Here is a 1452-nt window from a genome sequence, read left to right as displayed (position 1 = left end):
TCTTCCCTCAAGGCTTGACCCAAGTTGCTGTAAATTCACATCTGCAGCATCCTGCGGTCTCGATGGAAGCTGGTCTGAGCCCTCAGTGGAAAGCTCACCACCTCCCACAGTGTGGTGTTGCCCTACCCCCAAGACCTCAAACTTGGGGCCAAATATGAAGGGTGACTCCCTTAACCATTCGTGGTCAGGATGCTTTGCTCAGGCAGAGAAAGGGCTTGGGGCGTTATAGTGGAATTTCTGTTGGTCCTCACTTACACATGGAGAAGGTTTTTTTAAGCAATCAAGCATTTCTTTACTAATCTCAATATACACGCGGTGTATTTTCTATATAAGATGTGTATTAATGATGCTCAATACCATGCATTAATATTTTCTTCCTGTTGTAGCTCTGAATTTGGACACCACGCCTTGGAGTGTAACCTCCAGTGTAACTGCCCCGAGAGAGCCTATAACCCCATCTGCGGCTCCAACGCTATTGAATACATCTCACCCTGTTCCGCCGGCTGCCGAGTCGTAAATATCAATGCGGACAACTCGGTCCTGGTGAGTCATTCCCACTGCGCTAGTGTCCTGGCTTGGGCTGGCTAATGAGGGGTGACCAATGCAGTGCTCAGGTCTGGCAATGAGGTTTTCTGATGTTCGTTAATGTTGGACGAGATCTGCATGACCCTGTGGGATGAGCAGGAGACGATTGAGAAAGTCCGAGGAAGACCCTGGTGTCTCTTAGCACTCTTCACTATAAGGCAGCCCTTGCCGGTACAGGTCCTTGGCCAAGGTAGCAAGCAGAAACATTTTAGGTATCCAACCTTTTAGGATGCCAAGGTGTCTGTCTCCATCCACTGCTCCCCCCAGGTCAGGTTTTGCTCCACAAACCCTAGCTTCAATATCTCCCTCGCTTAGGTGGACTTTTTGCACGGAAGATGGAAAGACCTTCAGCTTTCCCTTCACCCCTGAACGGTCACCAACAAGGTCACCTTTCTTAGCTGTGTTTCCTGTGGTGGGACAGGAAGATGTGCAGTACGAGAAGGGCTAATCACAGCACTGAGCATGACCCCGAGCCCACGGATGTCTCTTGTACTCAAGGGATGCTTTCCCCATAGGGTGAGTCAGCCCACCTCCACCAGGCTCCTGCTGTCATTGCCCCATCTGTGTTCCTTGAACAGGGACCTACCGAAACCAGGCTCCCAGTTTGGGCACCACATGCCTGAAATTCTCTGAAACTGGCTGGAGCCCAAGTGTTTCCATTTTTGCAGGGCTGTGAAGGCAAAATATCAATGCAGATGGTACGTATTTTCACATACCTCCATGTCTTGCAGCAGGTGTCACCCAGACTGCTCACCCAACACTATTTGCTTGGGCTTTACCTAAAATACTGCTCAAAGTCTATGATGAACAGTTTATTTTTTTTAATTTTTTTTTTCCCTCTGGAGCAAAATGCAAAACTGCACTTGG

At 49.0% G+C, this 1452-nt stretch overlaps 1 protein-coding gene across 1 annotated transcript in view; it reads left to right on the top strand.

The window, feature by feature from the left end:
• Positions 1-1452, top strand: part of SLCO2B1 (solute carrier organic anion transporter family, member 2B1) — a 44754-nt gene that overhangs the window by 35126 nt on the left and 8176 nt on the right. The window contains exon 10 of the mRNA XM_009704659.1: positions 387-543. Within this exon, the coding sequence (XP_009702961.1) occupies positions 387-543 (157 nt within the window). The remainder of the gene's footprint in view (positions 1-386; positions 544-1452) is intronic.

This window comes from Cariama cristata, unplaced genomic scaffold, assembly GCF_000690535.1.
Source record: "Cariama cristata isolate BGI_N322 unplaced genomic scaffold, ASM69053v1 scaffold357, whole genome shotgun sequence".
Classification (NCBI taxonomy): domain Eukaryota; kingdom Metazoa; phylum Chordata; class Aves; order Cariamiformes; family Cariamidae; genus Cariama; species Cariama cristata.
The sequence above is the reverse complement of the archived record's forward strand: the minus strand, read 5'-3'. Positions and strand labels throughout refer to the sequence as shown.